An 18,104-nucleotide genomic window follows, 5' to 3' on the forward strand; every position below is an offset into this window, starting at 1 on the left:
TAAATGAGAGTACATCTATACCACAGAATACTAAGTGCAAGTAGTATAGATAATGTGGTGGATATAGTGTCTTTAAGAACGCCCACAATATATTTCTGAGCGATGTAAGTTACAAAATAGTATGAACAGTAAAAGTTAAAAAAAATTATATTCTCTATATGCATGTCTGTAAAAACCCTGACAGGTTATATGAATGTTAGACGTGGTTACAAGAGGGCACCAGCAGAGACTGTCATTATTAGTTTTATTTAAGACACCTCTGTATTACTGAATGGTCGCATTCTGTATATTACTTTTGTTATTTACATGACAAATTTCCTGAAATCATATATTACTAGAACTTTCCAAATGCCAGTCATTTACCTATGTTAAAAATACATATTAATTATAAACTGATAATATTCACGTAAGATTACACACATATATATTCCTCAATTACAGCTGAATGAAAATGTACACAAATATAAACTTCAGAGATTTTCAGCTGCATCAAAATCAGATGGTAAATCAAAAAGAAAAATAAATGAGATATAGAAAATACATAAAGCACATGATGAAAAGGGCATTCCCAAGGTGACAGTGAAAGATCTCAAGACATTAGTTGTAAACCAGGAATAAAGGAAAACCAATATAGACTGGAGCAGGTCAAAAAGCTCCTTAAAGACTTCCACAAGAAGATAAAACTGACAAAGAACGGAGCAAAAAACTAAACAAACAAACAAACAAAAAAAAAAACCAAAAAAAAACACCCCTAAAAAACAAAAAAACAAAACAACCCAGGTAATTCCAAGGAAAATGAAAGTTGAGGAAAAAAAGTAATAATGTTTATGACTTAGTTCAATCCTGAGTAGCATACATAGAAATAGCAATATAAGCTGAGAATTCTGATTTAATCAAATGACAAGTTTTTTTTTTTAAAAAAAATGCGCATATGGACACACATGTGTGCAGATGGAGGGATTAAAAACTGTGTGTCAGTGCATGTATATGGGGCAGGAGAAGAAAGACGGCTCACTGTTTACATTCCACGGTAGAGAATTTAACAGGAAATGTATAAACTAAGAATCACTAAAACACAAGCGTTCTACTTAAACATATGGAATTAATGCCAAAAGGATTTGATTAAATAATTGAAGGCTGTTCCCACAAATGGCAGGAAGGGTGGAGGGCAGGGGATATGATGTGACTACTGTTGTTTGTAGTATATATATAGTTAGCTGGCTCTTTAAAATATATGCTGGTATTAATGTAATAAAACTAACGTTTCTAGTTCAACATAAAGATACCAAATTTGACAAAAAATTACAGTGGTATGAGAGATAACTGTTCCACAAGAAATAAATGAAAACTTTAGAAAACATACATTCAGTGTTTTTTTAAAGGAAATGCAGATTACCTGGGAATAAAGATAAATTTTTAAACATAAAAGCTGTTTTTTGTATTACCTTCTTCTACGTCTCTCATAGGATCTTACTAGGGTAAACAACTTATCTTGGGGGCAGTTTGCCAGAACTTCTAAAATTTAGCACTTAACGTCCTTTATCCCAGGAAATCCTTCAGTTCCGAGCACATCAGGATGGCTGGTCACTCTAATTCTAACCAGTTCAAAAGCGTTTATTGACATGAGGTTGCTTTTCACAAGTCCTTTGTTTTGTGTTATACATTAAAAGAAACACTAAAAATAAGCAGCTTCTTAAAGATTGAATTGAATTACGGTAGAGCACAGAAATTTAGGGAAAATTTTAGATTTTTAATGTCAAGAAAGGGAACATGCAGCTTACCCTTCAATAAGGCTTTTTTTTTTTTTTTTAAACAAACACTAAAGGGAGGGATAAAAACAATGAATATTTTTTGGTTAATAAAGAAAATGACAAAACATACATAGTGTTTTCATCTTTCAAATATGTAAAAACAAATAGTGTCATCAAAACATTGTTGAGATCTGGTGTCACAGGGAAAAAAGATCTAGACTAACGCATTAGTCTGATGGTCTCATGTCTTGAAATGACTAGGATGTTAAATTTAATCATAGGAAAATCAAACAAGCAAGAAACCTAACAAATCATTTTAGAAACAACCAAATGAAGAAAGTAATCTGGTATTTAATGATTAGAAAAAAAACTTACAGAAAAAATATTGTAATGTTGACTAACAGTATTACCAACGAGGAGAAAATAAACTATTACCAGAAGCAGTTACTCAGTTTCTATTTTTGCTCATCAATACCCTTTATTCACTTCAAATAAAAACATAATTCAAATTTGTTAAATCAGAGGTGTAGTAGTAGGATAACTCAGGTAAAATGCTTCATTTTTATTGAATTATCTGAATTAAAAAAAAGAAAATCAGTCTTAGATTCATGCATAAAAGAAACTCCTAGAATATTAGGTGGCCATGGCTAAGATAGGAAAAGAGAAAATATACAGGAAACCAAATTTAATTCAAGGAAATAAAACATTTCAAGAACAAATTAAAATGAAAATGTTAATTGTACCTTAAAGAACCCTGCTTCAGGGCCACACCTGTCATATACATTCCTGGATTTACCTATCGCCATGATAATACCTTGCATGTTCGGTGTCATCATCATCTGCCACAAGGGATTTAAAGAACGAACTTTTGAATGGTTATCATAAAAAACAATATTAAAAAAAAAAAACAAAGTAACTCCTTTACATGCAAGTTAAAAGTCCTTTGTTTTTCACTGTTTATAAATCAAACACTGCAATTTTTTTGTAGCAAATGTGATCCAATATGCACACATCTCTCAAAATCATCCATACAGGGCCACAGCTAGCTCACATGGTGCCTTTGTGCAAACTGCAAAAAGGCATCCTCTCTGAATTAAAGAATTTTAACAAGGCACCCCTTTCTTGACAAACAAATTAGAAAATATGCTGCTCTCTCAGAGAAACATTTAGAGAAAGCAACAATCTTTTTATTGAAGGTGCCTCTTCTTTAAGGCTTGGGGAGCTCAGTATTAGCTCAATTTCAACTCCACTTCTACCCGTGGGCCAGGCACTCCTGCCTGCACAACCATATGGTCTAAACATCTAAGCAGCAGCCCTGCATCCATATGACTTATTTTAAAAGTTACAAGGCACATGCACTGTTAAACTACCACTCCAAGGAATTTTAAAAAAAACACAAAACACAACTCTGCCAATAGCATAAGCACTTGCACAAAAGATAGTGTTAAATGATTAATTACAATTCTACTTTTTTAAATTCAAGAAGGGTCATCCTAAAACAAGCATCAATATGCTTGATCAATGAGCATTTTTTATTAAAACATTTCTATTAAAAAGATGCCTGTTTCCATAATTTTGAAGTGTCAACCTGGTAACAGATAAACAGAAAAATGTACTGCTATTAAGTACTAAATAGTTCAATATTTCTTTGTTTGCGTAAGTTTATTATGTAATATGACATTTTATATAAGGGACTTGAACACGAAGGATTTTGATATCTGCAGGGAGGAGCAGGTTGGGGGGTACTAGAACCAACCCCCTGTGGATACCAAGGGATGACTGTATGCTTAGATGCTTACATTTTAAAATATCTGCAAAATGAAATAACTCAAGACACTATGAAGCTATCACATTAGAGCAATCAAGAGATTGCATCCATTACCTTGGATTTACTGAATCTACTATCCACAGTATTTATTTTGGATTACACACTGACAGTTGCAATATACCTAACATTTTCTGCTTCAGAAAATCCTTCTGACCAGTTCCTAAATCAGAAACCTGTTTCTTATTCTCTTTATGGCCCATGCTTTCTTATAGCGGCACAGTAATAGTAATATCTTTATGACATCTGATTTTGGTGAATAACTCATACAATAACCTAATTATAACCTTGAGGTTAAGTCTGAAAAAATGTTACTTGGAAAAAAACAATTTAATATGCATTCAATTCTCATCCATGCCAGCAAAAACTAACAAATGATAGAATCCAAAGTCTATCTTCTCTGTTGTTACTATTTATTAACATGTTTACTGGCCCTCCCTCAAATATGTCAAAGATCTAAGAGTGTTCAGAAAAAAGTGAAAAGGGGGTAAAAATATAATGGGACTAGCTATTTCCATCTGGGTTCCAAAGAAACCTTTCATGAGAAGTAAAAATGCCCCCATACGGACAGAAAATCAAGCAGACGAGAATTAACAGTGGAGTGGTAAGAAGAGATAAGATGGAGGTATCCAGTGTGCAAACACTGGTAGGCATTCAGCAATGCTGATGAATCATTCAATTCAGTCACTCAGAAGTTGCAGAAGCAAAAAGCCCTAATTAGCTATTCACAATCAGGCTGTAGGTTCTTCTGGTAGAAATGGTTGACCAAGAATTAGAATCAAGTAATTCAAGTAAAACAGGAAAGGAAAATAAAAACTTTTAAGTGCTCAAGACTTGTGCTATTTAATTAAAACAAATCTTGTAATCTATCAACCCGGGAATAAACTAATCCTATGTCTGCACAAAAGAATTAACTCTAGCAACATAAAATTATTCTTCTGACAAATCTATAAGCTTTGTACTTAAATTTTCATTTGAAATTCAAAGTACTGTTAGCAACTGGTAAGGTAATTTCAGACTGTGGGTGGCAAAGCTGTACGTTATGCAGCAATAGACATAAGTGTGAGGGTGCAGGCATGCCCAAAGTACTTGCATTAAATAGCCAAAAACAAGTGGAAATTGTGCAAAGGGCTATAATAAAGGTACCTCGTCATCATAACCCCCCTCCTTTGACTCAATCATAAATTTCCCTACATGAGGAATCGCCACCTCTACAACTTGCTGGTTAGAAGGTGGTTGGCTTGTGGTATTCTCAGGTTTCTGCAGAAGAAAATCATTAGTATAAACATTAGGAAACAGAACAACGGAAGCCCCCAGTTTAAGTGCACAGACTCTTAAGTCTTAAAAATACCTTCATTTGTTTAGTATAAAATGAAACTATCTAAAACTGAACTTTAGAAGCAAATGCATTAATCAAGTAATAATACAAGACCTCCAGCTTTTCCGTTACTACTCAAACACTAAGTTTTTATTTTTTCCACAAGCTTCTTGGACTCCAAGTTCTTAAAAATAATAAACATTGAAGTTGTATATCCTACTACTGTCTTTGTAGGTGGTTTTATTTATTTTTTAGTTCTAGTAACTCCATAAAGTCTTCCTTGATCTCTTCATCAAAATAAGATATGACCTCCTCTGAATCCAGGAGAGTTCACAGGTTTTCTTTCTTATGAGAGTTTACTTTTCTATCCTTTCTAGTAATCAATTGTTTTATACCCTTAATATCCACACTCTGTTGTGCTTAACTCACTTGGTCACAGCCTGCTGAGACCAAGTACTATATATTTACATAATGAGTGTCCAGTGAATTCTTGTTTTTGAAAAAGCTGCTTGAAATTAATATCCATTTTTAACAACTCAATCAGGTTTTCTTTTTTTCATTAACAAATTCTGTGAATTTCACTAATCCACACTAATGAAGTGGAAGCCAGTATGAAATCCCGAAAGTCCACTCAAAGGACACTAATATGGTTTATTCAAAACACTGTTTAGACTTCACAAGGATTTTACTGTACTAAATAGATTTATAACTAGCATATTCACTATTTACCTACAAACAAATTTCAAAAGTACTTAATGTGCTTGAAGGAAGCTTAAATAGTTTCAAACATTATCATAAATGTTTTCTTAAGCAAAGATGAACTTTAGTTTCCACATAAAATAATAGAAAATGTTGATAAAAACAATTAAAGTGGTTTTATTTTAATTTAAAATATATGTAAATTTTAGTGATTTTTCTAACTTTTCTGAAGTACATATGCAGCAAACGTTTAATTAAACGATAAAACAAAACTAATGGCCAAGGCTGGCACTATCTCTTTTAAAAGAAATGTTACTTTTTTAAAAAAAAATATTTTATTTACTTATTATTGTATTATTTAATTATTTTATTTTGGTGGGGGGGGTAATTAGGTCTGTTTATTTTTAGAGGAGGTACTGGGGTTATTGAACCCAGGACCTCATGCATGCTAAGCATGTGCTCTACCACTTGGGGCTATATCCTCCCCAATAGAAATGTTATTTTTAATCATAACATTTTTAGAAAAGGTTTCTTTGCTCTATTCGAATCCTCAGCTTTTCAAGAGGAAATAACCAACCTGCATGGTTGTCATTATCATGAGCGATAATATTCAGCTAACCCAACACGTGATACGTAATTTTTGTTCTATAAATGATAGGTATTACCAATATTATTATACTATTATGTTACTTTAAATTGCTTCTATTTGAATAATTCTAACCCAATATTACTGCCACACTTATCTTACAGAGATAAGCTTGACCTATGACATCTAATTTAGGAGTTCTTAATCTTTCCAGCATTTGAGAGAGTAAAAATTGTCCTAGGTCTCCATTCACAAGTGAAATATAAGCAAGTAAATGAAGAAATTTATCTTCACTTTGTGGTGAAAAGTTTCTCACAAGCAAACCAATCCAAAACAATACTATAATGAGAAGAAAAAGATAAATTTAAGGTAAGTAGCAACTGGGAAATGTATTCCTTACAATACTGATCCTTGTAAAACAACATATTTCCTTTGAAAAAAATTGCACTTAGGTAAAATAACTGTTTAATAAACATTTTCAGTTACTGTAGAAGAGTTTCAATAGCATAATACTGATTAATTACATGGGTGAAAGTTGAAAAAAGGAAGAAACTTTGGGCACATATAATAATTGTATATAAATATATACGTACATATGTACACACACATAATACGTATTGTATTGCTCATCAAGTGCAGGTATCCTAAAGTACTCTAAAAATTTTTCATATAAAGAACTTTAGGGTTCACTGAGGTATAGTACAGGTATATTTGTATTTTCCTATTACTGTCAGGCCCCATGTGAACACCTTAACAAAGGCTGAACTTGAAAGAGATTAAAAATAAGTTCCTCAAGTTAAAAAGTTGCAAAAATAATTAAAATATAAAGCTTTTTACTAATTGCTTGAAATCCATTAAATATATGACTTTTTAAAAAAGTGGTTCATAAAAGGGTGATTAGAAAGCTATATACCTTCCACTCTTTTGGCCCCCTTTATATGCTCATACTTTTTAACCTAGTAATTCAACCAGTGGGAATCTAAAGAAATAACCAGAAATATAGAAGTTTCATTTTTAGGAGCCATTCATAATAATGCAAAAGTAGAAACAAATATACAATGGGGGGTGAGTAAGTAAAAAAGAATTTAGTCACCTAACGGAGTATTATTCAACCATTTAAATGTTTTTTACAAAGAGCTTATAACATGGAGAAATAATGAAGTGATTTAAAAAAGAAAAGTTACAATATAAAATTTTATACAAAGTAGTAATTCAACTACAAAAATAAATCTCAAACCTGTATATAAAAATAAGAATGAAAGAAAACACACCAACATATTAACAATGATTAACTTTGGGTAATAGGAATATGCATGAGTCTTTTTTGGAGTCTGCTTTTCTCTATTTTTAAAAATAGTTCATTTAAAATTAGAGACATTTTTCTAAAAAGTAAGGTGTCTTAACCTTTGGAGAGTATCTCTCTATGGTTTCTTTGATTCTAAGCTTTCCAGGAATTTTTTTTTTAACCTTAAGGCTGGAATTTTATATATGTATATTTGTGAAATGGTTAGGATTTAAGTAACAGAAGGAAACAAACAGCTACTAAGGGCCTATGGTACATGTTAGGCACTTAAAAAAAATGATCTTAATTCATCCCCAAATCCCTTCCATCTTATGTTAAAAAAAAAGAGGTTTAGAAAAATTAGGCAACTTACTTAAATTTGCAGTTAGTAAGAAGTAAAACCAGTATTCAGAAACACAGTACTATCTACTCCCCACATCTGAAGACTCTTTTGCAGTTTAGTTTCTAAGGCATACCTTCAGTCGAGAAGACCCAGTAAGTGATTACCATGATCCTAAGCAACTGACTATGAGACCAGACATTCTGCAGGATTTATACAGATAATGGGGCCAACTGTTGGTGCTACTCCTACAAAAGAAGCCAAATGGAAAAATATTTATGCTAGTTATCATATTCTCTCAGTGCCATCTCCTTTCTCAAGTAAAGGTGAAACAGTAGATTGCTGCCTTGTAAGATGATATCTGTATTAATAAACCAAGCGATCAAAATTTAAGTGTTCATTTCTGCAAATTTAAATTACACATGATTAGCCAAAATAAAAAGTCATGATTCTACACTCAACTAATGCTTTTGGCTTTCTGATCACCAGTTAAAAGGATGCTACTTATCAACCATAATTTAGGCTCTAACAAATAAAAATCCTAATTAGCAAAAGCCCTGGCAATTTATATTTTTATGTCAGGCAAAAATATTTCTCCCTTGTATCTACTTCTCTGCCTTTTCTCCCTCCCGCGTATTTCCTCTTCTACCATTCTCCAAAAAGCAGACACCCCAGATCCATTAAAAGAAGCATTTTTCAGGAAGTGCTTCAGAGTTAGCAGGTCCTCATCTCAAGCTTATTCATAGTCTCAAGGTTACTTGCAAAATTTGGAATAATGAAAAATATCTGTATTAATATATATGTTATAGTAAGATGATTATATATCAAACTTCTTCAAACAGGAAATAAAATTTAAAAATAATTTCTTATTACTTTGTTCATCAAAACATAATTAACAGAATACCCTATTAATTGAACATTTTGGTTAATCAAGGTCTTATCATATTAAAGACCTCACTGAAATTAGCAGGCTATTACTGGGATTAAGTTCATTAAGTAGAAAATTATGTATTGAAAAATTAGATGTCCTGTTTTCTTTAGTTTCTCCTAGGAGAGGAATCTTCAAATACTAAAATTAGCTATCACAAAATATGTACTTGAGCTGCCTGTACTCACTAATAAAATAAAAAATAAATCACTACAGCAACTGAATTGTTATGTAGTACAAAATTCTTGCAATAACATCTCTCAGGATATATTCATTGAAAACATAATACAATATCAATGTGCTCAACTTACTGTTATAAAAAGATACATTTGATTACTTGAAATTATAATACAGGAGCCATATAATGACAATTTTGTACAGGATACCCTTGAAGTATGCAAAAACTGTTTTATGGTATCATATTTGTTCTGCTAATAATATTTTAACCTAGAATATCTAGTATTTGATTGTTTGACACAGTCCAGGTAACAATGAAAATCATATTTTACATTCCCAGCTACTCCAATGTAATACAACTAAATATGGAGGGAAGGTTAGGGAAAGGAAAAATAATGCTAAATTTTGTACTTCTCTTTTTAAGTTTCAAATCAAATGACCAGTTTAGTCTATGATTATTCATAATTCTCTAACAGAAAGATAGAAATTTATTTTTTTTAAAGCAGTATTTTAAAAATTACAGCTGAGGAAATTACAGACTGCAGGTGGCACCTGCAATCACTGATCATGTTCATGGAAGAGCCATCCCTCAGCCCAGTCTCTCCTGACTCCCAGACAGGGCATTCTCCTTACACTGCCAGGAAACCTCGTGAGCATGGCGGCTACGTTCAGAGAGCTAAAAGAAAAGTTCTTACCGACTGCAAAACTGTTTCAGGACTTTTATCTTCGTGCTCATGTGATGCCTTGGTAATTATTCGAATAGTTTCTTCTTTCAAGTGCTTTGAGAAATCACTTCTTGATGGCTGCTCTAGATATTCTGGTTCTCCTGCTTGTGCTTCATGAGAAAAGAATCAATTGTATATCTAATATAAATCACAAATTCTATACTAAGATGAATCTGTTATTTCTCATTTGAAGTTAAACAATAATCAATTTTACTCTTCTATTTAAAGTAATACATCCTTCAATATACAGCACATCCCCCAGAATTTACCATAAAAAAAAAGGAATCAGATCCAAGATTAGTCAAATAATTACAAAAGAAAGCCCTCAGTACAGTTTATGCTAAGAAATTCACAGTAAATTTTTCTGTCATGATAAGTACCAAAATCTCACTCTGAAAAATCACTAGCATTCTACCAAAAAAAAAAAAAGATTCCTTTGTATAACAATCCTGGTCTGAATTTCCACAGAGAGCACAGCAGCTGTTTTTCTGGCCACAATAATATACTTTCTCACACCTATCTTAACAAAACTCTAGCCCTGAATAACCCCACCTTCTGTCTTTTATGAACCTATTCCTGGTAGCTGAGTGCTGTCAGAGGGAAAACAATTACAACTTGGCAAACTGGTACCAATATAAATTCAAGACTCCAAACACCATCTCTGCAAAGAACTCTCCAAGTCATATCTACTGCTTAAGCTCTGAGCTCCAGACCCTGAAGACCCAACAGTGTACTCTGAAGTCCACTGGCTGTTTAACAGACAGCCCCAAAATCCTTTCACAACCTACCAGGCTTTACATAAGTGAGCCTCCACCTATCTCTCCAGCATCACCTGGTGTCCTTTGCCCTTTGATCATAAAGGGACACACACACTAGCCTTTTCTCAGCTTATCCAATACACCGAAGAAGAGGTTTACTTTTCAACCTTTGGATCTTCCTCATTTTCTTCCCTTTGCCTGTAAGTTCACCTAGTCTCATTCCCCTGCTCATCTAATAACTTCTACACAGTCTCTTGTCTAAATACCGCTTTCTTATAGAAGTATTCCTGATTACCCCATTTCCAGAGCTGGGTTGCTCAGCCTCAGCGCTCCTGACACTTTGGTTTGGACAATTCTTTGGTGCAGAGGGTTGTCCTGTGTATCCAGGCATCAACCCACCAGATGCCAGTAGTACTGACCCCCAAGGTGTGACAATCAGTAATGTCAAATGCCTCCTGAGGAACAAAACCACTCCCAGATGAGAACTGTTGCTCAAGAGTAGCTTATACTTTCTCGTTAACAGCACTTATCACAATTGTGACTTCATTACTGTTATTAAGTATTTGTTTCAAGCCCATATTCCTTGCTAGACTGTAAGCATCTCCAGAGCAGGGATGTTATTTCCCTTTTGTACTCTGCTGTTTCTTTAACATCAAACATATAATAAGCACACAATAACATAATGGAACAAATGAACTGAAAGGAGGAATAAGAAAGTACATGAAAATATTCTACAGTGTTACTGGGATAGGTTACGTGAGTTCTTGCTCAACCAACTGGTGAGAAACGGCAAGGTTACTGTCATTATTCCCAATATTTGATTAATTTAAAACATCTCTCAAAATGAAATACCATTCAAAAAGAAATGCTATACTTTCAACATAGACACATGGTCTTTCATTTACCCAGTAATCTTTAACTAAGCATCTAAGTACCAGGCACTAGGCTAGGCATTGGGACTCCCGGTGTGAGCAAAGCAGTCAGTTCCTGCCTCCAAGAAGCTTATAGTCAACTATGGAAAAAGTTATCAACCAAAGAATCACACATACGAATTGTGACAATATTATAATAATACATTCTGGGGATAAAATGGGGGAGGGGTAATTTAGATTTTAGCTGAAGGATGATAGATTAGGTTTGCCACATGAAGAATGAATAGCCCAGGAAGTGAGCATGAGCCTAGAATGGCTGAACTATAGTACAAGAGCTCCTCTTGAATATGGCAAGAGAAGATGCAGGTTAAGGATAAAATAGAGGCCTGTGAGTCACATAAAAGTTTTGAGGGCAAAAGGAAGTGAATAAATGTTTTAAATACAATGGCAACACGGCAGGTTTAAAAAAGTTATCTGGCTACATTTTGAAGAATGGATTAGAGAGGAGAATAAAATCTGAAGCAGTGAAAGTACTAGAAGGTACCAGAACAATACAAGAAATGACTGTGCTTTTGGACAACAGGGACAGCAACAGAGAGAACTGTTAGAGTCAAGATATATTTTAGACAAAGGTTTGGAGACTGATGTGAAGATGACTCAAGTTTTTGCATGAATAAGCAGGATGAAGGAGCTAACATATACCATGACAAGGAAAACTAAAGGAAGGAACTAAAACTTACAACGTGTGTGATGGGCAGAGAAAAAGAAATTAAATGTCCTCATTTCTGTATTTCCTGACTTTGTACTGCAATGTTCTTTCATTGTCCCTATGTGATAAGAAAATCTTAGGTTCCAGCTCAGCAAGGCTTCTGCTTCTGGAAGGTTTCATGATCAGTGACTTAAGCCAGCTGGTTTAGGGCTTAACAGAGAGAAACTTCTTGTTGATAAAGCTTTGATCACTTATGCTTGCCCCTCTTTGTCTCTTCTCACTGTAATAGATAAAAAAAACATCAATGGCTAATAGGATGTGAGCTTAATGCAATGAGGGCCAAGAAGTCCATCTGGTCTGACACTGGTCTAAGCCATGGAAACCTGGACAGTGTATGTAAATTAGGTCCTTAGGAGCAAAAGTATTTTTATCTGATCAACACAGTCAAATATACTTTAGGTCACCAGTGTCAAGGTTTCCTTCCACATAGCAATTTCAGTCCAAAATTCTCATAAATGATGCTGAACGATTTTGCCTAAATGTCATACAGAACTATTTCCTCCAGAATTTTCCTTGTGTATGTATCTTCTAGGGAACTTATCTGAGTGGTGCTGTAGTCACAGTAGGTGAACCTACAAGGACTGGAGATCTGGAAGTTTGTAAACAAAACCCCAAATCTCATTTCCAACATGTTTACTGAGCCAGTGCCATTCTCAGTACTGTGTGGGGGAAAAAAAAAAAAAAGACATAAAATTCATTCACTAAATTTAAAGACCTCTCAATAAAATCAGATAAATATATATTCCATTACAGTACAAAGTACTAAATACAATAAAAGACTTATGCACAAGGTCCTACAGAAGCACTGTGGACCCAATATACACACTTGGAATGATGCTGCATCTTAAGAAAGACTTTCTAGAAGAAATGCCAACTGAGATGAGTCTTGAAGGATTTGCAGAGATTATCTTGGAGATTAGAAAGAAGATAATTCCAGGTAGGAGGAACAGCACATGCAAAGGCACTGGTAAGGACAGATAAAAGATTAATTAAGTCCTTGTTATTAATGAGCCTTTACACTGGTAAGCAAATCAAAAATATAACATAAATTTGGTAGTGAGAACAGACTGGGAATAGAATAGAGGAAAAAAGACAATAGTTGCTACAGGGGTATTATTAGGGAGATTCATAAAGACTTTGGGGTATGAGGAAGGTCTTAAAGAATGGATAAAATTTCGAGAACAGTGAAGGTAAGAGGACATTTTTTAAATGAAGGGTACTTCGTGAGCAAACCTATAATAAAAGGAAAGTTCCCTACAACTAAGAATAACGGGGAATAATCTGGTTTAGATGAAACATAACGTATTTATAGAAAGGTTGTCTTGAAAGAATTACCAGGGAGTCAGATTATAACAGAGGGTTTTCATAAAAAAGAAAAAAGGTTTTGGCTTCATTTTGTCAAACCGGAAGAGTAAAAAATGTGTTCACTAAAACAAACAAATAACCAAAGGAGGAAAATAAAAAGCTCTTTCCACTATGCAGAGTTAAGCACTATCAATATTTTTAGTATTATATATTTCCAGACTTTTCCCATTGTCTTAAACAAAAAGAACCATTATGAATATACTCCTTTTAACTTAATATAACAATTTTCCTGTCAATATATTTTTTACTGGTTATACAATGTTGTTTTGTATGAAAGGCTCATACAACTAATATCTTGCCATACATTTAGGGAATTTCCATTTCTTTGTTAAAAACAACAGTTGGACAAACACTCTGGCTCTTTTGTGTGCAAATACACACAATGGTTTTTGTTCACCCTGTGAGTCTCCAGAAGCCGCACCGCCGCTGGCCTATATAAATGGCAGGAACTCAGTAACGAGAGGCTATGCTGTTTGCTTTATATTCTAACTGACATTTTTATACTAACCGTTCCCTCAGTTATGAAACAATATGTTATTGTTCAAGCTTCAGCGGTGACATTTGTTATTCTTAATTCCTGGAAGTCTTCCTTGGTTACCTATCTGCAGCTACAAACTCCTGAATGCACTTGTTCGACTGTGAATGACTAGTTCTCTGTGGAGGTATCCCCGTAACTAGAGTATCTCTCAAATCAATTACCTGTTCTATGGGTGTTTCACTGAGATTTCTGGATAGCTATCTTCCACATAAGACTTTATCCAGCCAAGCTCTGTGTTCATAATGGAAGGGCTTCGTTCACCTATTTGGCTGTTATATAAAATCTAACAACCTGGGAGCACTCTGAGACTGCTCCTTTGGTCCACCTTCCTGTCTAAAGTAAGGGTCTGGAAGGGCCTTGAGAATATTCTCTGCCTATTTCCTGGTTACATCCTTCAACATTTTAAGAGAGTCAACGTGACAAACAAAGGGCTTTCTGTTAAAGCATAGGATCTGCTCTTTAATTAACTATTTAAAAAGGAGCAGTATTTCATATCTTTCAGAAATATTTCATACTGTGACTTACTAATGAGTCACACTTACTATTATTACATTCACATTTAGAAGAATAAAGAGGACTGCTTCAAAGCAAATAAATCCATTTGTTTCTAGAAATGTATTTAAAATCAATGATCTTCCAAAAGCAGCCTACAAGAGCCATGCTAGGCTCCTGCACAGAATTATCAGAAAAACTCTGGAGACTTCAGATTCCTGGATGCCACCACAAACAAGATTGTCAGGAATGTGACAGGTAGAGGCTTTAGGAACCAATGTTAAACCTAAAATTCATCCAGGATATAGAGCTGTATCTGCACTACGTATTTTTAGTCTGCTTCCATAATGTAGTTATTTTGACTATACTTTTTAAATCGTGATACTCCCATATACTGAGGATTGCCCCTAGGAACTCATGACTGCAATCTCCATAGGGAATGAAATCAAATCAGAAAACACAGAAGGGGTATCTATCATATGTAATTTATTATGCTAGATTTGGAGATTTAAATAAAAACATCACCCAGTTCCTGCTTTAAAGGAACTTGAGAGTGTTGAGGATAGTGTTCATTCTACCAGGTCTAACTTTTAGGAACCAGTTGTACATTCCTGGAGCATCAGCTGATTTTTGACTTGTAGACAGCAGAAAAGTTCCAGAGCCAATTCTGCATGCCACCTCTAAGAAAATCTATGAAATCTTTTGGAATGAATTTCATACCAGTATTAACCATTTTTTCTACTCTTACTTTTTGGTTTCAGTTTCTTTCTGTTTTTAAAAGCTGGGTATGCTATATACGTCATAAGGACATCTAGTGGTTTTTGAATAAGACAGAAGTAACACAAGTAAAACAAGAACTGTGGCAAAGCCTGTCTCTCCTTCAGAGAAACTTCTGTTCTATACATACAGCCTAGAGCCATGCTGCTTAACCAGAGGTACACCTCAGAATTGTCTGCAGATCTATTTAAAAATATATATTCTGGACTCTTCCTCCACAGATTCTGATCCCAGTAAGTCGTAGGTGGTCTTAGGTGGGGTGTCCTGTTTATACTCTGAAAAAAAGTCTTCCAGGTAATTCTGATATATACAGTAACAGTTAAGAACTATTGGCTAATTTTTTAAACACAGTTTTCTTTTGGAGTAAGCAGGTTTATGAAGGTAGAGTGAGATGGACTAAAAATACTTTCCTATCATTTATTACTTAGTTTCAATAAGAAAATGAATGGTGCTGGAGAAGTAATGCCTATTGATTTCTTGGTCACGTGTTAAAGAAGATAAACACTCATTTAATTAATATTATATAAATTAATTCTAATTTGGGGTATCACTCAGAAAAAATTAAATTTTAATGGTTTTTAGATTATAGCTCTACTGAGAAGATTTGCAAGGAGGGAAGAAAAAATTACTCTGATGGATTTTATAAACAAGATTTCCTTACATTATGTCCACTAGTCACCCATATTAGTGCACATCTGAGAGATTTAAATACAGGTTTCACTTTGATATTCTGAAAGCATTATGCCAAATTAAACAAATTACTTTGAAAAATGTGAAGAGACACTGGAAAATGATAGCATGGGCATCAAAGTAAAATTTCTCTACTAATAATACGAAAGAATGGTTCTAATAAACATATTACAAAAGATTTCCTTATTTAATTGTGCTATGTTAAATTCCCCTGAAACAGAGGATGGATTTCTTAGTATGGTATTTAAGACAATACAGTAATAGAAACCAATCTTTTAAACAATAATCTCACTCCTCAAATTTATAGACTTAGCACATTTTATTTCTACTAACTCAAAGTACGTATTTCTAGCAATTCTAGAGAGGACATAATGTTTCCTACTGAGGCAGTATTGCCATTGCTTTTTAAAACACCAGCCTAGAAGATAATTATAACAGTTAGATGTGGATTCACCTTTTCTGTCTCTTTATTTTTTAGTTATTCTGGCTTCTCTCAGAAATATACCTGCATTCGTCTTCAGGTTTGTTTTTTTAAACACTAAAAAGAGAGGCATGCAATTGTATGACCAATGCCTACTACTGAGTTATTTTAAAACTTATAAAACAGCATATAAAGTGTATGACAGGAAGTACTGATCAAAGAAAAAAAGGCAGTGGGGCATACAGACGTGCTCTTTTCATACAGACAAATAAAAAGGATGGGGAAAAATTAGCTAGTCTTGTCAGATAGGAATATCAGTGGGAAATACACATCAATTTGACTTAGTAAAAATAAAATGTCTGTAAATTGAGTCTTGTGAGAAACAGAAAAGATGAAGAGAAGGAGACTGTAGAGAATTTAATATTTTAATGCTATAAAATATAAATGAGCCAAGAACGGAGCTTAACCAATGGATGAAGGATTCACCTTCCGCTGGGCGCTCAGGTGCCACTACCACTTTCACTAATTACGCAGCTAACTGCACAGCTCCGTCCTCCCACCAGCAAGAGGAGAACAGCTCCGTGCAAACTGGGTACTTCAAAGCTAAGAAAGAGTCACACAGTGGCTCCATCATGGGGCAGGTTCTGGGGAGCGGTTTGGGAGGGATACGTAAAGAATTCAAGGGGTGAAATCACCGGGAGATGGAACTGGCCCCAAAATGAAAGGAACTGTAATATAGTTACTACACTGTGATTTGAACACAGAAACCTCCTGATATCTACTGAGCTATTTTATTCCCTACTAATGTATACGAAGTTACTGTAATGTAACTGCACTGTTGTGAAACCACAGAGTTTCAGCTGTTCCACACGGTGGCCCTCTGATGTACAGGAAGAAACTACAGTCCTTGCAATAGTTGAGCTCACTAGAGACAACAATGGTGATATTAAGATATACTCAACTCCATTATGTATCAAAATGTGGGCATTTCTGTTGGTATAATACTATTATCTTGGTCTTTTAAAAATTCTGAACCAATGCCTCTTAGATCATCAGCTATCCAATTCTTATGAAAATAAGTCATAAGTCTGGGAAGATCTGTGAGTGCCTGCATCAATCACCATACCACACTGTGGTATTATAAATCTCTCTCACTGAAAAGTAATTCCTTCAAAGTTCAGATGATAATGCTGAAACCTACCTAGGCAATGCTGCATGAGCACCTGTATGTCAAAACACCTAAAATGCTTCCTTAAGAAATAAAAACAAAACACACAGAACAGATTTTACAAAAAAGAGGTGATTCAAAAAGATCTACTCAGTTATTAAAAAAAAAAAGACAAATGAGTTTAAGGAAAATATCTGTGTTTAATCTATCTCCTCTCATTTCCCCAGTGACTAAAAAGAAATAGAACCTTTTCTGCAATACAAAATATATCATTCTAAAATATATTCACAACTTGATGATGATGAAATTAATCTTTAAAAAATCAGAAGACATTCTATTTTCAATTTTGCTAGAACATATTTAATTTTTATAGTGTCCCAATATTTTATTGATTTCATCAGTTGATAACTATAGAATGATTTTTTAATGCTTATATTTTTATACATTTTTATTCTTGTTTTAATGGGTCCATACACAATTTTACTTGGAATATGTTAAATATTTAGTTTCTGCTAGCTTTGTTTTTAACTTTAAGATTTCTAAAAAAAAAATCAAATAAATTCTCTACATTAACAGTTTCAGTATTATATAAAATCTATATAGATATAACAATAGTATTACTT

At 33.8% G+C, this 18,104-nt stretch overlaps 1 protein-coding gene across 1 annotated transcript in view; it reads right to left on the minus strand.

Moving 5' to 3' along the window:
• Window positions 1–18,104, minus strand: part of USP25 (ubiquitin specific peptidase 25) — a 121,266-nt gene that overhangs the window by 22,168 nt on the left and 80,994 nt on the right. Inside the window, 3 exon segments of the mRNA XM_032477331.1 lie at window positions 2,495–2,590; window positions 4,723–4,836; window positions 9,602–9,741. Of these exon segments, the coding sequence (XP_032333222.1) occupies window positions 2,495–2,590; window positions 4,723–4,836; window positions 9,602–9,741 (350 nt within the window).

Source organism: Camelus ferus, chromosome 1 (assembly GCF_009834535.1).
Source record: "Camelus ferus isolate YT-003-E chromosome 1, BCGSAC_Cfer_1.0, whole genome shotgun sequence".
NCBI classification, from domain to species: domain Eukaryota; kingdom Metazoa; phylum Chordata; class Mammalia; order Artiodactyla; family Camelidae; genus Camelus; species Camelus ferus.